This window comes from Archocentrus centrarchus, chromosome 18, assembly GCF_007364275.1.
Source record: "Archocentrus centrarchus isolate MPI-CPG fArcCen1 chromosome 18, fArcCen1, whole genome shotgun sequence".
NCBI lineage: Eukaryota > Metazoa > Chordata > Actinopteri > Cichliformes > Cichlidae > Archocentrus > Archocentrus centrarchus.
Genome location: NC_044363.1, coordinates 16,663,128 through 16,686,760, shown reverse-complemented (window position 1 = coordinate 16,686,760; position 23,633 = coordinate 16,663,128). Strand labels below are relative to the sequence as shown.

Below are 23,633 nucleotides of genomic sequence, written 5' to 3'. Positions count from 1 at the left end.
GAGGGGCATTAGTTTGGTGTACACAACCAGGCTACACTCTCTGTAAGACGTGGATGAAAGAAACACAGATGATTTAAAATCTATTATTTCACAGGCTGGAAACAGATACAACCCTATTAACATCATCTTTATAATGCTTATTGCAGTAATTACATATTTTCAAAGTCTATTAACACAGTCTTTTCAGCTGCTAGCTTAGTTTACCAGCAGTGAGTGGAGGAACACATCTTACCATCACAAGCTGCTTGTCTCCTCTGAGCGAGAGACAGGGCAGCTGTGACACATGTAGCTGGGGTGTGTCACGCCATTTAATGTCCCCAAACAACAGGTGGCGATAAGAAACCACAATAAGGAACCATAGTAAAAAGCCAAGATAACATTAACGGCTTGATACAAAGAAATATATTTACTTAAAAAAGAAAAAACATATATATATATATATATATATATATATAAACATGAACTGACTTTCACTGTGGAGTTTTGAGAACGTTCATCTAAATTAACTTGCTACATACACAACACTATTTTTCCAAGAAACATTTGAAAAAGGATTAAATAAAAGATTAAATAGCATTTTTTTATGCTTTGCTCCAAGTATTTACAGATCTGTCAGGTTTCCGATATGTGCCCCTCCCCCCAATAGTAAACTCCTTCCTACGCCCTTGGCTGCGCCCATTGACGTTTGATTTCCAGTCATTTCTTGGCGCACATTCAAAATAAGCCCCGGGGAAGGAAAAAAAATGTAAAGAAAACAAAGCTACACCCCTTATAGGTAACTGGTGGTGCCACAGGTATGTTTACTGTCACTTCTGACTCCTGGCATCTTTCAGGGTGTGGACCAGCGAGTCGCTGACGTCCCGTAGCGATTGTTCTCCGTCCTGAAACGCCGCGTGACAGTCAGCAACCCAACTCCAACTCCGCGTCACTGTTTGCTAAGCCAGTTTGACGCCTCTACCGTGTGACGACGAAGTGTGTTTCTGTTTCTCTCTCTCTTTGTTGCGCTAGCACGCGCGTGCTAGTTTTCCTGGCTCCACACCGAGGTAGGAAAACGTGTTCAGTTAGTTGTTTGTGTTGTCAAAAACATTCCTTAGAACAAAATGTCCAGCGGACAAAATGCCGACACTTGTTTTGTGAGCGCGTCACACGCAGAGCTGCGTTTAAAACCCTAACACTTAAAATAATGTATACTGGCTTTCACTTTATTATTAGCTTTATTGTAGAAAACGACTTTAGAAGTTGTTTCCGCTAAGTACCCCACACGCATTTTCAGGTGTCAGCCAAGTTTTTTTTTTTTTTTTTCTATTATGAACTTTTCTAGTTCAGGTGTTGATTTATAACGTAGGAATAGCGCCATAAATTGCCCAATGTGCAGGTAAAAAAAAAAGTTGTTTAGGTCTATCATGTATCAACTGCTTTAACACAGTAAAAAACCACCTCCTAAACACATTGTCTTTCAGAATGAGCATATTCCAGCGAGACAAGGGCTCAGCAGCCCCTGCTCCAGTGGTCCCACCTAAAACCACTAAGGAGGTATGGAAAGTGTGATATAGTGGGGTAATTTTGCCTTTTTTTTAGGCTACATGTGTCCCTGCCATTCACCCAGTTTCTTTTCTTTATTATCAGGAGCTAGACAATCCCAGCAGGCACAACCAGAACAGACAGGAGCCTGGAGATGGCTCAAAGGTGAGTTTTAAAACTTACACATAAAAACAGTCATTCATACAAGTCAGTGTTCACATTGTTCACACTGAGGACACAAATGAACTTAACCCAAAGACAAAGAAGAGAATAAGTCACATGTCTGTGTATATACAGTAACATTTGTGTTTTTACTTTACACACATGCTAATTCCAACCATGGCTCATCAGCAAATTGATTAGAATAATGCATTTGTCATAATAAATGTGTTGTTTTGCATAAACGACAGATGATGGGGGTGATGGGAGTTATGCAGAAGGTTAATCCCTTCAAGTCCACCTCTCAGGTAAAAATGCACAGACAGCCTGTCACACGAGAGCTTCTTTTTAACTTCATGTTAAATGACATAACTAATTTTCCGTGCAGGCCTCGTCCACGGTCAGTAAAGCTGCCTCCGCAGAATCAGTGGAACATGCAGCAGACTCTGCACAGGTCAGATCAAAAACACTTGATCATAAAGGCCCAGTTTTCCATACAGGGATTATGTCTAATCCTGGACTAAATACTTTTTCCTATCGTGGTCTTCATTGACTTTTTCCTTTTAGTCTAGGACCATACTTAATCCATGACTGGGAAACCAGCTGAAAGAGTAAGAATATCCGATGGAGACACTGTTGCCTTTTCTGACATAGTTGTTCAAGCAAATAATTAATCATCTCTTGAGAGAGAAAAGGATGGTATTGCTTGAACACAAACACAGGGACTATTAGCATGTGTGATAATAATTACACAAAAACATGTAATAGTCTTCTGTTGAAAAAGTAAGTACACAACGGGCAAGAATTAAACAAATTGTACATTTATGCAAAGTCACTTGTGTAGTTCCTGACATCAATTGATGCAAGCTTCTCCCACTCTTATAAAAATATTTCAGTTCAAACCAGATTTTTTTTTTTTTATTTCATTTTGAATGAATTTTCTCATCAATTCAGTTTAAACCTGTCAGATTCTGAGCCAACAGCATAGTTGAAGCAATTTGTGTTTTGAAAGCTCAGCCTCAGTGGAGCTTTTTCTTTTTTTCAATAATCAAGGTGGAATCAAGGTGATTAGCTGCCTTTGGTTAGCATATTAGACGTGCATTCCTTCAGTCAAGGTCAGTGAACGGGAATGATTTTTTTGTTTTTTTTCTATTTCGAAACTCATATTTCAGAACCCTGGTATGCTGAAATGGGTCATGCAGAAGGTCAACCCATTCAAGTCTGCCTCACAGGTAACCACAGCTTTGCCTGCATGTTACTGCAGTAATTGTGACAGTCAGCTGGATTTCTCACTCAGGTACCCAAAGAGCCATCCTCTGGATGCCAGTCTCTGGAGCAGGGAAAAGAAGACCATACTCAGGTGGGAAAAAGTGTCAGAAATCAGATGTTAAAAAAAAAAAATCTCTTATTACAGTTCCACTCAGGCAAAGGCACTTTCAAATCAGAAGCACAAACTTTTGCATTACAAGTGAGGCTATACACCCATACACATTTCTGTAACTGTATTTCCTAAAATGGGAGCTCATTCTGCTGTAAAGCCATTCATGTTTTCACAGGGGAATGAAGTCAGAATGGGTTCAAATGTCACAGTATTTTCAGAGTCATGTTATTGTCTCTACACACAATAACTGCTGAATAAGTTTAAGAAAGAAGATAAAAAAAAAGTTGGATTGACATTGTTTCAGAACCCTGGCATGTTGAAAGGAATGATGCAGAAAGTCAACCCCTTCAAGTCCTCTGCACAGGTGTGTAAATGTAAATTTAATATCCATTTTCAGCATGCAGTCTTTCAAGAGAACTAATCTTTATATGAAATACTTTTGAAGATCAGAATCTTTTTGAAAACCACTGAAAAGCGTGTCTTTGTCAGATGCCAATGAAGTTTAGCAGTTTGGTCTGCTGAATTGTTCTTTACAAGGCCGCACTGTTTGTTTGTTTTTTAATGCTATTTTAATGTTAAGTTTGGAAGTAGTTTAGATTGGGGTCTTTAGACCAGTTGCAAAGTTTACATACAAAGTTTACATACAGAGTCTCTCCAGACTCCACAGACAATCAGGAAATGAGGACTAGCCTAATGTCACCCTTCGTGGTCAGTTGAAGCTACAAATCAATTTCACTTTTATGTGGAAACAAAAAGGAATAGAAAAAAAAATTAAAGGTCAGCGAAAAGTAGTGGAAATATGCTGCCGTTATCAGTTTGAGCTTTGATTGTACTTTGTAAAGATATCTCCCATTGGCTATTGGGACTGCCCAGAATTTATGGAAGTTTGTGCTGTCTGTTTCATGTAGCATGCGTGCCCCTATGTAAAACTTAACTAAACTAATAATCTAAACTAAGAATCCATCTTAACCGTTAGGGCACTTACTCCAGCAACGCCCGCATTTTAGTTACTCACTTGGAAACATTTGCTGCACACCTTTTTTCTGCTTGTGCTTCATGTCTGCCTACATTGTTGTCTGTATACTTATGAAGATTTTGAACTTGACTCTTCCACCAATATCCTTTGAACTTAGATGCCAAAGAATGATCATCCAGATGATTGTGCACATCCACAAGAGATTGGAACGGAGCTTCAGGATAAACAAGTATAATGCATATACTTATATAATTGCTGCATCAATCTGTGCTCATTTATGGCATGTACTGTTACTGGGCTTTGTTTTATTTTTTTGGTACCTTTTTTTTTCTTTTTTTCATTAGAATCCTGGAATGATCACAGGAGTGATTCAGAAAGTCAAACCATTCAGATCCTCAAAGCGAAAAGTGTCATTTTTAATAATGATATTAGATAATACGATTGTTGAATATAAACACTTACTTATAAACTTTACTTAGTATTTTACGTAATCAGCTATGTAATGTGGAGGAGAGAAACTATTCTGAAAGACTATCTATATAGGACATTGTTAGTGTTATTCTTTCCACTACCACAAGATGTTGCCAAAGCAAAAGGAATTCAGTCTCCTCCTTTTTCCAGACCAACTTTTTTCTATTTTTGATCTACTTCCCGAATGTTTCCTACACTGATTGTTTACAACTGTATAATTCATGCTTGCATCACTGAAATCCTCTGTTACCCTTTTCTTTCTTTTTTTTTTCCTTTTCTTTGAGAGCCCTGTAAGGTCCAAAGGGATGTTTCAGAAAGCAAATCCCTTCAAGTCATAGAGACAGGCATCATGCTGATGTCTATTTTAGACTTTTTTCCTCTGACCCAGCTGTAGTCTCCACTGGACACATTTCATTCTGAAGTATGCCCTGAATATGAATATTTTTGCCACTCTTTTGTTGTGATACAGATTCAAGATTATGATCGTCAGACAGGCGTGTCAGGTAGATGGTAGTAAAGGCCAGATATTTACTTGAGCATTTCTTTTGTTCAAGGGTTTTCCACACCTTTGACAGTTACTAGTGCAATGAAAATGTACTTGGTTGTGTGGCCTCCTTGTTGGTTGTTCTAACTTCTGTTTCTCTGCCAACAATTAACAGGAAAACCAGGGCGATACTGACAACCCTGCCAGCTCTGAAAGCTTGGATGACAGCACAATAGAGAGACATGTAAGGCATTAAACACATCAGCTTGTCTTTAAATGATCCCAGCTCTCCAAACCACTGTTTATTTCTCATTTCACTGCTGTACAAAAGGATTTATAGCTCCGCTGTTTGGAAGAAAAAGGCGAGCTATTGTTATAGCCTTGTCATAGCCTTCATCTCAGATGAGTTTGAATCTTGGTGACCTTGACCTCAAGCTAAAGGTCAGAGATCATGTTTTCTGAAAATCTTACAAATGCAATAACTTGAGAATGAGCTCACTTATGATGTTCAAATTCACACCATAGATGCAAAAACATAAACTCATAAAAACTGAAATATGACACATTTGGTATTACAGGGTCTGACGCTGTTGACGTCATGATATATAATGATCCACTGTTTACAGGAAGAATGCTTACAGGAAGATCGAAAAAGTATCCACAGCTAACGAGAAGAATTCTTACAGGAAGATCGAAAAAGTATCCACAGCTAACGAGAAGAATGCTTACAGGAAGATCGAAAAAGTATCCACAGCTAACGAGAAGAATGCTTACAGGAAGATCGAAAAATTATCCACTACTTATGGTAAAAATGCTAATCATTTTAGTAAATACTGCTTCAGCCATTGTTGTTTTTGGCAACCATTTGAATTTTAGTATTAGTCTTAGCCTTTTGGACGGGAAAGCTTCTTAGTTTTAGTCAGTTTTAGTTGACAAAAAAATCATTCTCACTTTGGCAACTGGGACTTTATCTCTCAGAATTTGCTGAAGTGCAAGATTTGTAGTGGTTTTCCAACAAGTTTTAATCGACAGTTATCGCTGGACAATGCATTCAGTTTTCCTTTCAAATGTGTTATATTGACATTTAAACTATATAAATTAAATTACATAAATGAAAAAGCTGTATAATTTTATATGTTTTTATATAGTTGTTATTAATAGATCATGGGTAAATAGCACTCCACCACTTACACTACAAATCCCACAATGCACTGCAACAGCTACCCAAAGGCCATGACCTGTGCGCTAACCCTTTTTCCGTGTTGGCAATGACACAGTGATCAGTGATCAGAGGATAAAAACAGCGGTCAGCACTTTTTACAGTGACATTTAAGCTAGTCTGACCAACAAAAATAGCCCAAATGAAAAGTGTAAAACAGGGATTTTCCAAACAGGTGGGAGGCAAAGGATCGCTGACATTGGAGGTAAACTATCTGTCGCTTTTTCCCGCCCACATTGTGCAGGGAAAAGAGCAGATTGGGTGGACAGATGTGGGAAAACATGCAGAGGGAAACCTGCACAGGTGAGCTGACAGTGCATCACTGTCACACAGCAGGAAATGCTGCGCCGCAAAGTCCTGAACACAGAACATGCCATGAGCATCCTGTTTTTAGGGTTTTATGAGCTGAAAGCCCAAATTATGTAAAAATAAACAAATAAATACTTGAAATTGTTTAAATTGTGGGCCCTGAATCTATAATCTATGAAAGTTTAACTTTTTGAATGGAATTATGGAAATGAATCAACTTTTCTATGATATTCTAATTTTTTGGAATGGGTCTGTATTTGAAACAGTGAGAGTACTTATTCTGTCCTCGCACAAGCGTTCTGGACCATGCTAGACAGATAGCTGACAAAAAAGACTTCAGGCGTTGATGACGTTTTCATCTTTTATGTAAAACTGAAAAAATAAATATAAAAAAGATATGCATCAACATTTTGCACACTTTACATGCATATTTTCCCTTTTAAATAAACACACGAATTAAAGAAAGAATGTGTGAACCTTGTCGACCCATTTCTGATCACACAATCGGCTACAGAAGTCTGTTAGCCGATTGTCTGTTAGCCAAAGTATCTCTTATTAGCATTAGCTTGCATGTATAGCTGTTAAGACAGCTAGAAACACATTTAGCTCATTTATGGCTAACACAGAAACATTATGAATGGCAATATAACAGCTCGGTTATTTCTCATCAAAACAATGTTCAGATACAATAACATTTAGTTAACTTACGGACAAAGATACTCTAAGGCTTAAAAACGCTGAAAACACTGTCTCTCTGCCGTGCTGTGAGAGTCCATGCTCGACTGACTTTCTGACAAAAACGAAACCAAACTCAAATCCGGCCACAAGGGGGTAGTAAATCAACAGAATACAGACTTTTCTATATAAACATTTCTCAGTATCACAATACAGTACTCTCCAGCCTAATTGCACAATCATGTAGTCTAACCACTACATGAAGACATTCAGAACGGGACAGTTTAGAGACTGCTGTGTTTAAATACTAAATACATTGAGGCAGACATGGCAATTTAAATGGTACTTGAATACTTGGTGGTTAAAAGATAATGTTAAGGGCTTTTTCAGGGTTGTTAGCTTTTTGTTTTGAAGACGTCATTCCACCTTTTCTGCCACCGGTTGAGTAATTTAACTTGAAACAGGAAAGTCAAGCAGCTCTGAAAGCTTGGATGACAGCACAATAGAGAGAAATGTAAGGCAGTAAACACATCAACTTGTCTTTAAAATGAACGCAACCCTCCAAGCCACTGATTATTTCTCATTTCACTGCTGTACAAAAGGATTTTTTTAATACTTAAATACAATGTTCGAAAGTTGTGATTAAATAAAATTTAAGTTGTAGCTTAATTGCATTTTGCTTAGTAGTTGAGTTACATCCAATATAATTTTTAAATATTTACAATATTTAATGTTTTTACATTGTTACTTTTTGTATTACGTCATTTTTACAAAGAAGTAGCTTTGTTGATCAAATTAGATTTCTCGTAATGATAGTTTTGTCTGAACTACTGCATTCATAAAGTATTTGGTCATTTCCAAAACTTGTTCTTCACGAAACATCACTGATTACTGTTAGCATGTTGTCAAGCCAGAAAAATGCAGAGCAGCTGACCTGCCTGAGGCAGTGGGCGTCTTGCAGAAGTGATTAGAATTCTTCCTTTGAAGCGTTTCTCCCACACGCAGTGGATACTTTTTCATCAATGTGTCAATCAGTGTCTAACCCAGGAGGTGCCGAGTTTTTTAGTTTTTTGTGAGTTTTTGAGATGTCTACATCATTAATGTTTTGTTTTTTTCCTGAAAAAAATGCAGCAAAAGTCATGTAGCAAAATGATTCAAATGAAAACTCATAGATGAAAATTGAATATTATTTATTCTTTTAATTTGTCAGAAGGTTCAGTAAACACTCCAGTTTTCAGTTTAACAATAGCTAATGATTAAATGCAGAGTGGTGTATGAACAAATACTGAAAAGAGGTGAGTGCAAAATAAATAGTGCGTCATGGGAACTCCACAGCAGCCTAGGCCTGTTACAGTGTAATTAAGGGAGGGTTCAAGGTCACCTGATCCAGCTCTAACTATAAGCTTTATCATAAAGGAAAGTTTTAATCCTAATCTTAAAAATTAAAAATAGAGAGGGTGTCTGTCTCCCAAATTAGGCTTACTACTTACAGTACTTACAGTACTCTAGCTGCAGCATTTTAGATCAGCTGAAGACTTTTCAGGGAGCTTTTAGGACAACCTGTCATGGTCCTGGGCCTGTGGCCCAGTGTTCTGAGTTCTTTTAGTGATGTTCTGTTTTGTTGTATATTTCTGGCTGTATTTTAGTTTCCTTGCACTTTAGTTTCTCGGGTTGTTGTTGTTTTTGTTTCTTCCTTGGTTTTAGTTATTTATATTTTGTTGTTTTTGATTTGATGTTCTGTTCTTCCAGTGTCTTTTTGCTCCTTTGTCTGTTTATCCCTGTGTCTTGGCCCTTGTGTGTTTAGTTCCCTTTCTGTTGTTTCCTTGTGTGATGTTTAGTTCCCTCCCCCTTAGCCCTAGAGTTTAGTTCTCCCTGTGGTTTTCCCTTAGTGTCCCTCCCTTGTCTTGTGTCTGCCTTCCCCGTGTGTCAGCCTGTGTTCAAGTAGGTGTCTGTTTAGTCATATGTTTAGATTCCCTCTGTATCAGGTTTCCATGTGTTTTTTTTTATTTATTTTTTTATTCAATTTATTTCGAACAATCAAAATAAAATAAAAAGAAAACAACAACGAAAATAAATAAACGTGTAGGAAAATAAAACATACATATATCTATATATGCATATATACATATATTCACCTATATAACAAATGCAAATCAAACATCAATAAATAAATAAATAAAATGACCAGCAATGTATTTTTATAACAGTCTCAAGGTGTTCGAAAAGGGAGCAGGAAGAAGCAATAGCTTATCTAGTCCTGTCCCCATTGCCTTTTACAAATTCATAATTAAACTGGATTATAATATTAACCAAACATGCATACGCTAACACCAGCATGCATGGCTACACACACCTACCCATGCCAAAGTGCCCTGTGATACAATCTACCCAATCTTCTATAGATCATTTTAATGTACATGAAGCTACAATCCAATAATAACAAAATAACAAAACATCTCATTCGTATTTATACACATTATTTATATGCTCCTTATATTTTTTCTTGAATTGTGCAATAGTTGTACTTAACTTAATTTCATCATCTAAACCATTCCACAAACGCACTCCACAAACTGATACACACATACTTTTAAGATTTGAGCGAACACATGGTTGAACAAAGTTACATTTCCCTCTTAAATCAAACCTTCCTTCTCTGTTTTTAAAGAAATTTTGAATATTCTTTGGAAGCATACTGTTTTTTGCTTTAAACATCATCTGAGCAGTTTTAAATTTTACTAAATCCATAAATTTCATAAGTTTTGATTTAAAGAATAGTGGATTTGTGTGTTCCCGATACCCAACATTATATATCATTCTCAGTGCTCTTTTTTGCATAATACATATTTTTTGTAGAGAACTCTTATATGTGTTACCCCACACTTCAACACAATACTCTAAATATGGTAGTAACATTGTACAGTATAGAGTGTGCAAAGTTTTAATATTCAAGATATGCCTATTTTTCCCTAATATCCCTATAATTTTTGCCATCTTATTACACACATGTTTGATATGGGGTTTCCAACATAATTTGTGGTCCAATATTACTCCTAGAAACTTATGTTGAAAAACTTGCTCAATCCTTACATTATTAATTTCTAACTTTACCATAGTATTAATTTCTTTATTTCCAAACAACATAAATTTTGTCTTAGTTAAATTTAAAGATAATTTATTTCTGTCAAACCAATATTTAAGTTTATCAATTTCTTTACCAACATCATCCAAAACCTGTTTTAGATCATCCCCAGTATAAAAAATAGTTGTATCATCAGCAAATATAACAAAATTCAAAACATTAGTCACTCTACATATATCATTAATATACATAATAAACAATTTGGGACCCAATACTGAGCCTTGTGGAACCCCACATGTAATATTCAAACATAAAGATTTGGACTGACCAATTTGTACATATTGCTGTCTGTTGTCAAGATAACTTTTCAGCCAGTTATTTGCTACCCCTCTCACTCCATATCTTTCCATTTTATATATTAATATTTATGATCAATAGTATCAAAGGCCTTTTTTAAGTCAATAAATATCCCCACTGCATATTTTCTGTTTTGTATATATTCCGTTATATGTTCCACTAACTCTATCATTGCCAATGTTGTTGACCTGGCTGCCCTAAAACCATACTGACTTTCCATTAATACATTGCTTTTTTCATTAAAATTGTCAAGCCTTGCCACAAACAATTTCTCCATTATTTTAGAGAACTGTGAAAGTAAAGAGACTGGCCTATAGTTAGTAAAGTCATGAACATCACCGGCTTTATGTAAAGGAATAACTTTAGCAATTTTCATTCTCTCAGGGAATGTACCTGTTCTGAATGATAAATTACACAGATATGTTAAAGGGGACACAATTCCATCAATTACCTTTTTTACTACCATCATATCAATATCATCACAGTCTGTAGAAAGTTTATTTTTACATTTATTTACCATTTCAGTAATCTCCCTATCTTCTACCGGTTTCAAAAATAATGAATGTGAATTATTAAGTCCACAAAACTCACTTACACTTTTCTGCTCTGATGGTATATTTTGTATTTCCTTGGCCAGTCTTGGACCCACCTTAACAAAAAAATCATTAAATCTATTAACCACCACATTCCTATTTGTAATTGTCATATTATTTTCTTAAAATAATCAGGATAATTAGCTTTGCTTGATTTATTTCTAATAATATTTAATATATTCCATGTTTGTTTAATATTGTCCTTATTTTCATTAAATATCTTATTATAATACTCAATTTTAGCTTTCCTAATGATACTGATTAACCTATTCTTGTATGTTTTATACCTTAGTTCATTTTGTTTCGTTCTACAGTTTATAAATTGCCTATAAAGAGTATTCTTTTTTTTACAAGCATTCTGTAAGCCTTTATACATCCAAGGACATTTTGAGAACTTGTTTTTGTGACAATATTGTTGTATTGGACAGTGTTTATTGTACAAGGTTTTAAAAGTATGTATGAACAATTCATATGCTTTGTTTACATCACCTTCTTCATATACACTCTTCCAGTTATAGTTTAGTAAATCCATTTTGAAAGCGGATATGGCCTCCTCAGTTCTCACCCTTCTATATAGCACCTCCTGTTTCACAATTTCTCTCCTATAGCTACATTCTAATACTAAAAAAACAGGTAGGTGATCACTAATGTCATTCATCAACAATCCACTGATTACATTACTGTCTATATTATTTATAAAGATATTATCAATCAGAGTGGCACTGTAAGGTGTTATTCTGCTTGGCTTTGTGATTGTTGGAAAAAGACTCATGCTGTACATGCACTCAATAAAATCATCCGTCCGTTTGTGTTTGTTGGGATTTAGCAGATCTATATTAAAATCCCCACAAATTAAATTAATCTTGCAGTTTTAATGAGAACAGATCCTCCATTATATTAATAAACAATTCAATATTAGATCCTGGTGTTCTGTACACACAACTAACAACTATGTTTTTCATTTTTTCCATCTCTATTTCAATAGTAAGGCACTCCAATAAGTCATCAATGGCTAATGTCATACTATCCACAATCCTATATCTAAGGCTCTTTTGAACATACAGAGCCACACCACCCCCTTTTTTGGACTTTCTATTCATACACATTAATTCATATCCATCTAACTCAGTATTCATTACCTTATCAGCTGTAAGACATGTTTCAGAGATTGCAATAATATTAAATGGTTTTCTAAACTGCACTAAATAATCTTATGTTCTGGAAATTTGTATATAGACTCTTGCTATTAAAATGAATAAGTGAAATTCCATGAACCTTTTTAATTGTGTCATCTAACTCATTATAGTAGCAACAGTTTGTTTCCATATTATTTAGAAAATTATGATCAGGATCTAAATCATTATCATTATCTAACATCCTTATTTTATTAGATCTAATACCAAACTGTCAAAAAAGAAAAGAAAGAATAAAAAGAAATAACACAAAACAAAGTGAAATAATCCTCACTGTAAAAAAAAACAAAACAAGACAGTCAAAACAAAAAAGAGAGAGAAATTATTGGTACTTGTCCAATTTATTTATCTCTCTGATGACCAAGACTTTGGCCTGCTCTGGAGTTCCATTGAGTTTTATATACACCTTGCAATCGGACGTCCATGTCGACTGTATTTTTTTCTGCCTTCTCAATAGCCTTGCCTGTCTTGCAATGTCAGCATTTTTCTTTATTAGGTGTTCATTTACATAAACGTTGGTTCCTTTCAACTTTCGGCCCTGTTTGAGTAGTTGTTTCTTTTGTTTTCTGTTAATAAAGCGAATGATAATTGCAGGTTTTTCATTTTTGTTTTTTCTTGGGAGAGAGTGACAAGCCTCAATCCCATTACTTTCTAAATGAATACCCTTATTTTCAAAAAAGGCTGTAACCTGTTGTTCTAAGGACAGTACTTCATGTTTTTTATTCACAAACCTTTAAGATGGATACATGTGCACAACACCACGCCTGTAAGATTTGTAAAAGGGGAAACTCCCAAGAAGCTGCTTTAGCTTATACAAGGACCCCAGGAACAAAAAAACAAACAAAAAACATTACATTACAGTACAAAAACAATACAGTAATCCATACCCCCACACTAAAATCAAGTCAAAACATTTTTGTTATTTCACATCCTCCACACACATTCCATTACCTGGTATCACACATTATTATTGTTTGAATATAATATACACTTATCAAACCTTATCACATTTCATACTTCTTACAGCCGTACTCACAAAGCACACAAAAAAGAAACATCAGTGTATTCGAGGTGACAAATTCATCCTTATACTTTCTATCCAGTTATTATTAGGAAATTAAATTGGACATAATAATTAGATGATAATGGATTTACATAAATTTATAATATATACTGATTTTTATATCTGGTTTTACTGTTTGTTAAGTATAATGTTGTAATAGTTCATCTTTCAAAGTTTCTTAAATATCTTTAGAGTAGATGATGTTTGTGTTGTACTGTTAATTTCATTCCAGATCTCCAAACCTTTGCATGTGATGCTAAAACTTGTTACATTTCAGTTTGCGTTTTTTCCCTTTCAGCTGATTTCTCCTTCTAGTATTGTGTTCGTGGGTTGGATAGATTATTGGAATAAGCTGGCAAAGTCTTTCATTTAGTTTGTGCACTACATTAAATATCATGCATGCATTATGAAAAGTGTTGCTCTCAGTGAGCTTCAGAAGCTTAAGCTTATAAAAAAGGGGATCGGAAGGAGCATTGAACTCAGACCATGTTATGGCGCGTATCACTTTCTTCTGCAAAGCAAGTAGTTTATCAAGATAGCTTGGATACATGTTACACCATATGATATTGCAGTAATTCAAATGTGGTTCGAATAAGGTATGATACAACGTTATGAGAGCTTCAAGAGGGAGATAATGTCGGAGTCCATAAAACAAGCCAACCTGTTTAGATAATCGAGTTGTCAATTCATCAATATGCTTTTTGAAATTTAAGAATTCATCAATATATATTCCTAGAAATTTTGTGTGTTGAACTCTTTCAATGATCCTTCCGTTAATCTTGATATGTACATTTTCAATATTTTTACGATTTTTTATGGAACAGAATATAATACAGTGGGTTTTATTAATGTTTAATGAATTTATTACATTTAAGCAGATATCTACTTTAGTTAATTCTTTATTAATTATATTTGGAGATAATGCATATTTTTTATGAGAAAAAATAAGTTGGTGTCATCTGCAAAATTAATTTGTGTGTAGTATATCTGATGAATTTATAAGTCATTAAAGTAAATAATAAAAAGAAGAGGACCTAATATGATCCTTGTGGTACACCACATTTAATGTTTTAATTGTGATTTGCTGCTGTGTATTTGTACGTCGTGCTCCCTTTCAATAGGTAGCTTCTGAACCAGTTAAGTGCAATGCCTCTATCACATTAATGCTCAAGTTTTCCCAACAAATTTCAAAATTCTAGTATCAAATGCTTTGATAAATCAAGGAAAATACCCACTCCACATTCACCATTTTCGACAGCATCATTTATTTTCTCAATGAGATCAAGAATTGCCATGCACGTTGTACTCTTTTTCCTGAAGCCATACTGTGATGGAGTAAGTCAGTAGCTGTCCGCTTATCCAAGTACCCATACAGCCTATTATAAACAATTTTCTCAAATACTTTGGAGAGAGTAGACAGTATAGATATTGGAGGGTAATTTTGCATGTTATTTTTATCCCCAGTTTTAAATATTGGAATGATTTTTGCAGTCTTCATTTTTTTAGGCACAACACCATGTATTATAGAAAGATTTATACAATAGGCAAGTGGTTCCTTAATTTTCAAGCGCAATACATTTTCTTATTTTACTGCAAATACCATCCACCCCTTCTGTACAGGCAGGCTTTTCATACCCGATATGGTTTTAAGCACTTCCGCTCCATCAGTTGGCTTCAGGAAAATTGATTTAATATAATTCCCTTTCAAGTATTGTTGATATGCAGCCCCCCCTGGTGGCTTTATGATCTTTGATAATGATTGTCCTATAGAATTGAAGTGGTTGTTAAAACTGTTGGCAAGGTCTTCATCTCCTTGTTTGCATTTAGTGTCAGGAAGGACAGTTGTTTTTTTACCCCGGCTGAGTATTTAGTACTTTCCAGCATTGCTTTTGGTCACCATGGGCAGCCTTTAAATCTAGTGTAATTTGGTTTCTCTTAGTAACTCTTATCAAATTAGTCAATTTGTTTTTATATTTGAGATATTTGTCTTTATTTTCATTTGTTGGATTCTTAATAAAGAGTTTGTAGAGCCTGTTTTTCAATTTAATAGATTTCAGGATGCCCTTGGTAAGCCATTTTTCCTGTTTACCAGAGGCTGTTTTGGTTACTTTTTCAGGTATGGTGTGGCTTATACTGTCAGATATCTCTTGTAGAAAAGCATTATAGGCGTCATCTGGAATAGTACAGTGATAAACATGATCCCATGTTTTTGCTTTAAGATGTTTTTTAAGCAAGCTTAATTTTTTTTCGTCTAATATTTTGGTTTTTGTCTTTTGAGGTGGTTCATTTAATTGTCTTGCAAAATCAGCAAAAAGTACAATAGGAAAGTGATCTGTGATATCTGACAGTATAACACCGGAGTCAAACCGAGTGTCTTGTATATTTGTAATGATATTATCAATAGAGGATTTGCTAGTTTCTGTTTCCCTGGTGTATAGATTGATTGTAGGGAAGAAGGATGAAGCATACAGACAATTCAAAAACTCTGCTTTTGTATTATTTTCTATGGCAAGATTGATGTTAAAGTCTCCTTGAATAAAACAATTTTTATTACAATTATTAAGTCTATTAAGAAGTTTTGCCAGGTTGTTTAAAAATAAATTTAGATCTGAATCTGGAGGTCGATAAATTACTCCAACAATGTTTTTCCCGTCTTTTATGTCCAGCTCGATAAACAAAGAATCAGAAAATCCATCATCTATGGATAAATCATCTCGAACTATTACAGAGTCATGTATATTGGCATATATGCAAAACCCCCACCTTGTCTACCAGTTCTATTTCTATTGTACATAGCATAGCCATCTAGGTTAAGTGTGTCCAGATATGTTCTTTCATTAGCCCAGGTTTCAGTACATCCTATAATATTAAAGTTATGATCAAGACTAGCTAATAGGGAGAGTAACTCATCATGGTGTTTAACTAGGCTTCTTATATTGAGGTGTAACAATGAGAATGGATAGTGTTTAAATGCTGATAAGTTATCAAGTGTAACCCTCCTGCAGTTTATTTTTTCAAAGCAATGTTCAAGTACTTCATTAGATTCAAATATCAAGTCATCATACCCCATAAAATGAAGAATTGTATATTGTGAAGGGTACATTCATTTCGTTCACGTACAGAACAGGTGCAGTAGTCATGACTATATATGCAATACCGAAAGCGAATAAAAAGTGCTTTGGGTGGACAATGAAACAACAACAATAATATGAAGAAATAACTAATCTAAACAAATTAACTTAAGTGAAGTTCAAAGTTAATTCTTCCCCGTCACCAATTGTTGCACATTAAAATACTACCCAATTGCAATCCACTATATCTAACCCCTGCACTAATTTTAAGAATTATGCAGACACACACACACTCGCACCACATAAACACACATACAATCACACAAAGAAAAAACGCTGAAAAAGAACAGTGCTTCCAAAGGTTCCCGATTATCTGCGGCAGTAACATTTGCAAATGATCGATGAGTAGTTTCCAATCCACTAATTATCACATCATTTAGTCTGAGATATTGTTCCAAATCACAAACTCGACTTTCCAAAACAGTAATCCTTTTATCCTTTTCTTCATTTTGTCTTTTGAGGTCTTTTATCTCTCCCATTAAATCCAAAATAATTTTTTGTTGCTTTGAGATGTTTGTAACTTCTTCCGACAAGAAGTTAAGGGACTTCTTTATATCTTCCAGTTCGTCCTCATTAACAGCATTTCTCTTTGGTGGCATTGTGTATAATGATAATCCCTAATCCAAGCCTGACTGCAGGTCTGATGGCTGCCTGTTTAGCTTGATTGCTGACAATGAAACCTGCTAGCTCATCTTAATGGCTATGCCAATAGGCTTACCGTTTGAGCCTGGTAGCAGAGCCTGAGGGCCGATGGCTGCCTCCAGGTGGCAACCGGTCAAAGCCTTCCTTTGCAGAGCGCGGTGAAAAATGGCTGGAGCCCGGTAACAAAGCCTGCTACAGGGCAGCTGCTGCAGGGCCTGGTAGTAGCCGATGCGGGGCTTGGTGGTATCTCGTGAGGGGCCCGGTGGTAGCCGCTGTGGGGCCAGGTGGTAGCTGCTGCGGGGCCAGGTGGTAGCTGCTGCGGGGCCTGATGGTTAGCTGCTGGGGGCCTGGTGGTCGCTGCTGCGGGGCCTGGTGGTCGCTGCTGCGGGGCCAGGTGGTAGCTCCTGTGGGGCCTGGTGGTAGCCACTGCGGGGCCTGGTGTTATCGCTGCGGGGCCAGGTGGTAGCTCCTGTGGGGCCAGGTGGTAGTTGCTGCGGGGCCTGGTGGTAGCTGCTGCGGGGCCTAGTGGTAGCCGATGCGGGGCCCGGTGGCAGCTCCTGCGGGGCCTGGTGGTAGCCGCTGCTGGGCTCGACGACTACTTCTCCTCGCCCCCCTTAATTCCTCCTTCAGCCGTTTCCAAACTCTGTCACCTCTCACGGAGCACTGTTCAATCCATCATCTGGTATCAAACAGGCCCGGGGTGTCAATGACAGCAACGTGCTGTCCATCCACTGTAGCTTTGCCTTTTTCACAGTCTACAGTCATAGACTCTGCACTGAACTTGGATTCAAAGCACTGACGACCCAAAATGGTGTTTCCAGTAGCATTTTCCAGTTCCAGTCTTCCCCACCATCACAATCCTCACCTCCTCATCATGTGTCCTGTTAGATCACAAACGTTGCAGGCCTGATTGTTGCACGTTGCAGCACGGCTGCGAAACTCCTCTTTTCTCACCGATAGCTGCACAAGAACGCCCAACTTATAGTTCAGCGTCCCAAGCCAGCTCACCCTCTCGTCTTCTCCGGACGTTAAGTCTGCGTGGTGTTACAGTGGTCACTTCTGTTTTATTTTGACAGTCTTGTGTTCCTTGTCAGTGTAGCGTCTCTGATGCGCCTGCTGTGTGCTTTGTGTTTTGAATTTTGAGTTTCAAGTTTCAAGTCTCCAGTTTTTGAGTTTAAGTTTTTATATAGCTGGCCCCGGAGCAGCCTTGTCTTTTAAGTGTATTCAATAAAGTGAAGTACAAGTATCGCTCTTGCCTTCGTGTTCTGCATTGAGGTCCTCTCTGCAGTGCCTGCCGCAGCAGCTGTGACACAACCTGATAGTAATGAATTAAACAGTGTATAAATTAGCTGTTAAGCATCTCTGAGACAGGATGTTTAAAATTTTAGAAATAATGAGAAATGCAAGAAATATTGCACAAATGAAGAAAGTAGTCCTACATATTTGTTTAATATGTGCATAACCTTACTGTGTGAAGAAGACTCACCGTTGACGTGAACAAATTGGAGTCTATTAGATAGATATTGTGGTTTCTTGATCTTGATGCCATGATGTTGTGTTTGAAGGAATTCTTGGTCAACACAGTCTTATCGAATAACATAAGATTTATTATAAAAAGACAATGTCAAAATAGAGACGCTCAAGACATCTGGGTGAGAAGGAAGGCCAATGATCTTCTGCACCTTGAACAAAGAACTTACAGCCTTATATAGGCTTTAACATCTGGTACACACGTTGTCACACCTAGACTGGTTTCTACCAGTTTTTGGAGAGACTCAGAGACCCCCAATAAATACCTTTTTTGGTAAAGATAAACAGTGAAGATGAGCTCCCAAACTGAGAGGCCCCTTGCTGGAATTTTCCTACACCTTTAGGAGACAACTAGTAAAGCCTCATAACCCAGAGCCAACAGAGGTCCCTAGGTTATGTAATGCAGAGTTCTGGGTCAGTTTGAATTCAGAATAAACTGAATGGGTAATAGTGAATGATAACTGGTCCTTTTTGTGTTGATACTGTTTTCATGTGGTTGGCTGCAAAGATTCAAGAATAATAGTTCAAATGTTTTTTTCTTCCCAGAAGACTTTCAGACTGAAGAGGATTCTTCCTACTAGTTTGTTGGTTCAGGAACAAAGGTACATTATTACAGTTATTATATTTGGAAATGTATTTTTCCAGTGCCCTATGGCATTGTTCTTTAAAAGTGCAACCATTTTCTACTTTTTTTTCCAACTAATTTTCTACTGAGAAATATGTTTCATAGCTATTTTTCCACATTTCCACCATAGTACTGAATTTCCACCTGCAGTTTCTTTTTTACTTTTTTTTTTTTGTTTGTTTTTTTGACTCTACAGGACTCTGCAAATGCATCTTCTGTTGCTGAAGCCCCACAGGTTCGTAATCTAGTTAATGTATATAGGACCTTTCTAACTTAGAAGCCACCTTTATGTTAAGCAATTAAAATGAACAAATGATGATATTGATTATTAAAATTTAATTGAAATTTGGAGGTGAGCATGCAAATAAGTTTGCAAGCGCTCCTCCCAATAAGTCAGTTAAGTTTGCATAGTACATTATGTCATAAAGCCTTACGTACTGATGTTCATTGTGAATGTGGTATTTATTTACCAATGCAATCTCTTAGTTGGCACTTAGGTGGGCTATATTTTGATCAAACTGTTAAAATTCTTCTCATAATAATTTTGTCTTAAACAGGCTAATATAAAGGTGACTCATACCATTGTATGGAATGCAAGTTGGTAACTCTACTGAAAGTGTGTGATGTGGGGCAGACACTCAGTGCATGGTTAGGAATATAAGGCCTTCTAAATATTTGACCTACTAACTAATGGCACACAGTGTTTTGCACAATCATGTAGTCAAACCACTACATAAAGGCATTCAGACAATGACAAAGGACTGGTTGAGGTATTCAACTTTAAACACCTTGTAAGTACTGTAGGTATCCTTCAATTTGGGACGGCTTCTATTCACTAAGACTAGATAATATACTATAGTCATAGGGGAAAAAATTAAAAGATGAACATAAATGAGCTAAAAATCTATTATTAGTATATAGGAAAAAGACCTTTTGGTTAAAATGATCTTGATTCGAGTCCTATTGAGTACATCGTGTTCATTTCGTAATTCAGTTTCCACCTTTCATATAACAAAAAGTTAAGGATTAATCTATTGCTGGCAACATTATTATAATTATACCAACACAAATACAGTTGAAAACATTTTTTTGTTGTCATTTCACCAACAGGAATGAATGTAAAGCGATTACAATGTTTATATAGAGTTTAGAGATTTTTGTTGCTCGTGATATATTATGTGGAAATTTACATAAATAATGTTTATTAAGTCTATCAGGTCTGGCCAGTCTGGCATTATTACAAGTTTTGGACAGTAAATCGAAACACATGAATTAAGCTATACTAAAAAGCAAGTGGCAATGCACAGTTGTTTAACCCCTTAACTGGCAGCAAAAAAAATCACCTGAAAAAACTAAATAACGCCTTCTGGTTATTATTGGCTCTGAAAAAACCCATTTCATAACCTATTAACTGCCGCGTCTGGTCCACCGGCCGAATGAAGTGCATTTTATATGGCAGGCTAGACCCTCCCATTTTTATTGACACCTATTCGGCCAATCATGTTAAGAAATGGGTTTGCGAGAGCCAGTGATCCTCAGAGGGCGACCCGTAGCTTTGTCAGGTGATTGGTGCAGCCAGTTACATGATGGCCGAATGAGGTGTCAATAAAAATGGGAGGGTCTAGCCTGCCATATAAAAGGGACTACAAACGGCCCGTCACCGGGCCCTGGCCAGTTAAGGGGCTATAGAAAAAAAGAAAAATGTAACAGCTTAAATCAGACAGTTAAATTCTTGTGTTTGTAAAGGCTTAATTGTAGGCAATTGTAGACCACATTAAATCTTAGTGGATTCATGAGCATTGTTGAAATGGCAACAGAGAAAAGTGAAAACTTTCAGCGTTCTTAGACAAGATTTTAGGTTCTTTATAAATTCCAAAAGTTCTGTCCAGTCATTGTATACAACAAGTCACCTCTTCTTCCAGGTAGTTGAAGTTCAAACACTGCAACTGGCCGCAGTGCCAGTACCTGGTGAAGGAACAGCCCTGGACCCTCTAGATGTATGTTTATCTTATCTTCTGCAGTGCATGTCTATATATTTTCAATTCCCTGTACATGCAGTCACATAGCAATAAATTAAAATATTGTTCATTTTCAGAATGAAGAAGGCCTTTTGTCATGGTGGAGTACAGTCGAAGGTATTCTTGATTTACTGCTGATCTTTTTTATTGCAGTTGAAAGTTGTACTTGTATACTTGTAATTTCTTTGTCAGGATGGGATGAGTGGAATGAGGCAAACCAGAACGATGAAACCGAAGAGTAAGTAGAATTTACTTAAGTTAGTTTATTTATACACATCCAATATACACTTATTAGGTACACCCCATTCAACTGCTCATTAATGCAAATAGTGAATCGGCCTAATCGGATGGCAGCAACTCAGTGGATTTAGGCATGTGGACAGTCTGCAAGGCAACCTATTAAAGTTCAAATTGAGGATCAGAATAGGGAAGAAAAGTGATTTAAGTGACTCTAAACATGGCCTTATTGTTAGTGTCAGACAGGCTAGTCTAAGTATTTCAGAAACTGCTGGGATTTTACCACAGAGCCATGTCTAGGGTTTATAGAGGATGGTCCAAAAATGAAAATATCCAGTGAGCAGCAGTTCTCTGGGTAGAAGTGCAGTAGTCAGAAGATAATGGCCCAGACTGCTCCGAGCTGATAGGAAGGCAACAGGAACCTTAAAGCAGATGGGCTAAAGTTTGTATGGAATGGGGAAGGAAAGTGATTTAAGTGATTGGACAGTCTTAGATTGGACAGTCTAAGATTGTAAAACCATTGCCTGGTATGAAAGTCATGATTTGGTGTAGACTACAGAAAAGTATAGATCCATCGTGCCTTGTAGCAACAGTTCAGGCTGGCGTAAGGGTATGAGGGATACTTTCTTGGCACACTTTGACCCCTTAATACCAATTAAGTGTCATTCAATGGCACAGCCTGTCTGCGTATTATTGCTGACCATGTCCATCCTTTTATAACCACAGTGGACTCATCTATTGGCTACTTCCCACAGCATAACACACAATGTCACAAAGCTCAGATAATCTGAAACTGGTTTCTTGAGTTCATGGTACTCAAATGGCCTTCAGAGTCACCAGATCTCAATCCAATAGAGCACCTCTGGAGTATGGTGGAATGGGAGATTCTCTGACAAATCTGATGTGAGCCTAAGGCACCACTAATGGCACCAATGTCCCACTTGTAAAGCCCCTGACCCAGGAGTGAGTGTTTACTGATGTTTTGGTTTAATCCTTGAACAACAGTATGTAATCCTCCCTATCACCCTCAGCACCTTTGCTGTCCACACACCTTGCCCTTTCTTTGTAGCTGGAACCACAAGCTCCCATGTTTTGCCTGTCTATCAGGTCTTTGTGAGCCACCCTTAGTTTGAAGCCTGTATTCCGGAGGCCTCAGGCACTGATGGGTGGATCTTGCACTGGATACAGGACTGACACCACCCTGCTTGGGAACACATAACTAACACCTCAGTGTACTTTCCCTTGTCTTTCTCGCAAAGGCAGTCTCCATGTCTTTGTCCCATGAATATTCAGCTATCCATAATGAGTAGCCAGTCATAGTAAAGGTGCACCAGAGCTACTATCGGCTGTTAGGTCTGGAAACACACCACCTCCAGGTTACAGGTCACAACTTGAGAGATCTCAAAGATATTATTTCTGTGTGGACACATCTGAGATGTTTGCTTTAAGAGAAGACTTTTTAAACTCTGCTACAGTTCATTCGACAATACACTATTTTGATTTTTTTCTATATTTCATGTTCCTTGCTGCAAGGTTGACTTGTTACCTATATTCCTCGCAGAAAAGCTTTTGCAAAATGAAACTTAGCAATGTCTCCTCCGTGAATCGCCACCTTATCGTGGTGGAGGGGTTTGTGTGTCCCAGTGATCCCAGGAGCTATGTTGTCTGGGGGCTTGTCCCCTGGCAGGGTCTCCCATGGCAAACTGGTCCTGGGTGAGGGTCCAGACAAAGAGCGGTTCAGAAGACCCTTATGAGTGAAAAAACAAGGGAACAGTTTACCCTGCCCGGATAGGGTTACCGGGGCCCCACCCTGGAGCCAGGCCTGGGGAGGGAGCTCGAGGGAGAGAGTCTGGTGGCCAGGCATTAGCCCGTGGTGCTTGGCCGGGCGCAGCCCGAAGAGCTTACATGAGCCCGCCCACCTGCAGGCCCACCACCCGCAGGAGGTGTCGTAGGGGTCGGGTGCAATG

General features: G+C 37.2%; 1 protein-coding gene across 3 annotated transcripts; it reads left to right on the top strand.

The window, feature by feature from the left end:
- The first annotated feature begins 632 nt into the window (after positions 1-632).
- On the top strand, positions 633-21,647 carry LOC115797560 (uncharacterized). 3 transcript variants are annotated; one of them, XM_030754159.1, is made up of 16 exons: positions 633-745; positions 834-1,043; positions 1,461-1,533; positions 1,627-1,686; positions 1,932-1,988; positions 2,069-2,134; positions 2,853-2,912; positions 2,978-3,040; positions 3,366-3,425; positions 4,195-4,266; positions 5,168-5,236; positions 19,336-19,388; positions 19,608-19,644; positions 21,329-21,408; positions 21,507-21,546; positions 21,622-21,647. In XM_030754159.1, the coding sequence occupies exons 3-14, from the start codon at positions 1,462-1,464 to the stop codon at positions 21,335-21,337; spliced, it is 678 nt and encodes a 225-aa protein (XP_030610019.1). In that variant the 5' UTR covers positions 633-745; positions 834-1,043; position 1,461; the 3' UTR covers positions 21,338-21,408; positions 21,507-21,546; positions 21,622-21,647. The 3 variants fall into 3 exon arrangements, with proteins under 3 accessions (XP_030610019.1, XP_030610018.1, XP_030610020.1); XM_030754158.1 differs by having other exon boundaries at positions 19,333-19,388; XM_030754160.1 differs by lacking the exons at positions 19,336-19,388; positions 19,608-19,644; positions 21,329-21,408; positions 21,507-21,546; positions 21,622-21,647 and adding an exon at positions 5,619-6,027.
- Positions 21,648-23,633: the final 1,986 nt, after the last annotated feature.